The 2,773-nt window shown below is 41.8% G+C and overlaps 1 protein-coding gene across 2 annotated transcripts in view; it reads left to right on the top strand.

The window, feature by feature from the left end:
- The first annotated feature begins 625 nt into the window (after window positions 1–625).
- Window positions 626–2,773, top strand: part of csrp1b (cysteine and glycine-rich protein 1b) — a 3,643-nt gene continuing 1,495 nt past the window's right edge. The window contains exons 1-5 of one of the 2 annotated variants that reach the window (XM_014009522.1): window positions 626–729; window positions 1,507–1,616; window positions 2,016–2,184; window positions 2,355–2,484; window positions 2,611–2,704. In XM_014009522.1, coding sequence (XP_013864976.1) covers window positions 1,508–1,616; window positions 2,016–2,184; window positions 2,355–2,484; window positions 2,611–2,704 — 502 coding nt within the window. In that variant the 5' untranslated portion in view covers window positions 626–729; window position 1,507. The remainder of the gene's footprint in view (window positions 730–1,506; window positions 1,617–2,015; window positions 2,185–2,354; window positions 2,485–2,610; window positions 2,705–2,773) is intronic. The other variant, XM_014009524.1, reaches the window with a different exon arrangement.

Raw genomic sequence — 2,773 nt, 5'->3', positions numbered from 1 at the left:
CTTATGGTGCGTTCAAAGACGGCTCAGAAAAATGTTTTACCACATGTTAATAATGGATAAAACAGCTGTTACAGCTGAGAAAAGAGCAGGGACAGAGAGTGCAGATGCAGGAAGTGCAGGGAGACATGTCCACGCATATCCCACATCTGTTGTGTCCGTGCCCTTTTGGAGACATGGGTCCCTGGGCGATTGCCTATATGGTTAATCCGGCCTTGTTCCCTGGCCACCTTTTTGCCCCAGTCCGCCCCTGCCGCCAAGAAGGACAAACCACATCCAACAGGATTAACTGTGGAAGCAAGAGGAAGCTGTCTGAAAGGGATGTTATGGTCTAAAACCAGTTGTTTCAGTTTCATTCACCCCTGTATGTATATATATACTGTATATATACAGTATATATCACACTTTAGCCACTTTAAAAAAAATACACCGAAGCTGTGTTTGCTTCTTTACCATTTGGGTCTGCATTTATTTCTGCAGTTTCAAGGATTTCACCCAACAAAACAGTCCCTGACTCAAACAGACGTAATCTTTAGCTTTGTCTCTGTTCTGCCCTCCTCATCACCGTCTTCACCTCCCTTTAACTCCCTGCTCCTCTCAGTGTGCCCTGACTCCTCCCTCAGTTAAAACCCGGTCTCCACGCAGCCCAACTCTTCTCCACATCAAACACGTTTCTTCTCAACTCATTCATCTAAACGCCACAGACTGCAGCAGCCGTCTACTTCAGGACAGGTAAGTTAAACGATGTTCATATTCAGCCTCTCTGAGAATTTTACTTATATTTCTTGTTKGCTTGTTRGGAGTTAAAATAAACATTAAAAATKAGAAATACCAGTTCTGAAATGAAAACATTTCTATGACCATTTAGACGGAATGAAATCATCTCTGATGCTTGTGAACTTATTGCTAACCGTGGGAAATTTTTAAAAGTTTTATTGTCTTAGCTGGTGTAGTTGAGGTTACAAACCTATTTGATGACAGATGGAAGTTTAATTTAAGAAGACACCATCATCACCAGTGCTTCAATTAAAAAAGGGACAGTTTTATTTGTTGTTAAAGTAAAACACATAAAACCGTTGTATCTGTGTGGCAGAGTTATTGAAATGGGATGATAAAACAAAGYGAAGAGCTTTTCTTGTTATTCACAGGAATCAGGAGATAAATGCCTGTCTGTGTTCATCGAGCTCATTCTGCTGCCTTTCAAACATTTCATGATGTATTTTTTTTTAAAAAGCAAACATGCAGAGTCTGTATGGAGCCATCTCTCTCATGCTGGGAGCTACTTTGCATTTTACAGTATTTTCTGAGTATCTACAGCAGCCAGCCGGTTAAACATAACAAGAGAAGGGAAAGGAGCAATGTACCAGAGGGAAACTGGTATTTCTCCTTTTATAGATATCGCCTCGAGTGTTACAGATGCTCTCTGTCTGCCGAACGACACAAATCTGAGCATCAGATATACAACCAGGGAGAGAAGAATGTATACAAGCTGCACTCCTGTGTTCACAGGATGCCTTTCGGAGGAGGAAACAAGTGCGGCTGCTGCCAGAAAACCGTCTACTTTGCAGAGGAAGTGCAGTGCGAGGGGAAGAGCTGGCACAAATCCTGTTTTCTGTGCAGTATGTACTGAAATTCTCAGCTAATCTGTTTTTTATTTTCACTGAATCCTTAAAAACACACACACACGCACACACACACACACACACAAACTACCACAAAGGAATGCAGAGAATTTGGCTCAAGCGCAGGGAAGTGAACATCTCCAGGTTTTCACTCAGCCATCTCGGGCCTTATTTGGATCTCGAGTAAACGTAACAAAGGTTTGGTTTTCCTTTYATGGCAGAGAAGGGTTTCACTCACGCCCCGTCCAACACAGATATGAACTCATTTGACTCTGYGAGTGTCAGTGCCACACATTATTTGACTTCACTTATTTTAGTTGCCATGTTTGGAAGATAAAGTCTTGAGAACTGATACAAAAAAAAGACAGTTTTTTTCTCTATTTTCTTTGCTGTAAGTGGTCTGTAAGAAGAACTTGGACAGCACCACTGTGGCCGTGCACGGAAACGAAATTTACTGCAAATCGTGCTATGGCAAGAAATATGGTCCAAAAGGCTACGGTTTTGGAGGTGGAGCTGGAACGCTGAGCATGGACACAGGAGAAGGACTTGGAATAAAGCCTGAAGTGTGAGCAACATGTCCTTTTTTTGTTACAAAAAAAATATTTAAATAAACTGCGATGAGCTTTTTAAAGCAAGGCTTTCAAAAGAGTTTTAATAAACGCAGTATTTCTGCACCCTTGACTAAATGTTTGCCCGCATACAAAATTCTTACATACATAAAAACTGTCTTGACAGACAAGCTCCTCATCGACCCACAAACAACAGCAACTCCTCCAAGTTTGCTCAGAAAGCCGCGGGATCTGACGTGTGTCCTCGATGTGGGAAAACTGTGTACGCAGCGGAGAAGGTTATCGGGGGAGGCAACGTGAGAGAGAAAAAAAAAACAAATTTTCTGATTCGTGTTGACTATAGAATCCAAAGTTGTGATTTGTTGCGACAGGCTTTATGTTTGCACCGTTCTGAAAGGAAATCCTTTTTTTGTCTTCATCAGTCGTGGCACAAAGGCTGCTTTCGTTGTGCCAAGTGTGGTAAAGGCCTGGAGTCTACGACCCTCGCTGACAGGGACGGAGAGATCTTCTGCAAAGGTTTGTGCTCGTCGGAGAAAAATGAGTTATTTATAGTGTCAAAAAATTTAATAAAGAAAAATAAAGAAA

Source organism: Austrofundulus limnaeus, unplaced genomic scaffold, assembly GCF_001266775.1.
Source record: "Austrofundulus limnaeus strain Quisiro unplaced genomic scaffold, Austrofundulus_limnaeus-1.0 Scaffold59, whole genome shotgun sequence".
Taxonomy (NCBI): Eukaryota; Metazoa; Chordata; class Actinopteri; order Cyprinodontiformes; family Rivulidae; genus Austrofundulus; species Austrofundulus limnaeus.
This window is presented reverse-complemented; position numbering and strand designations above follow the sequence as displayed.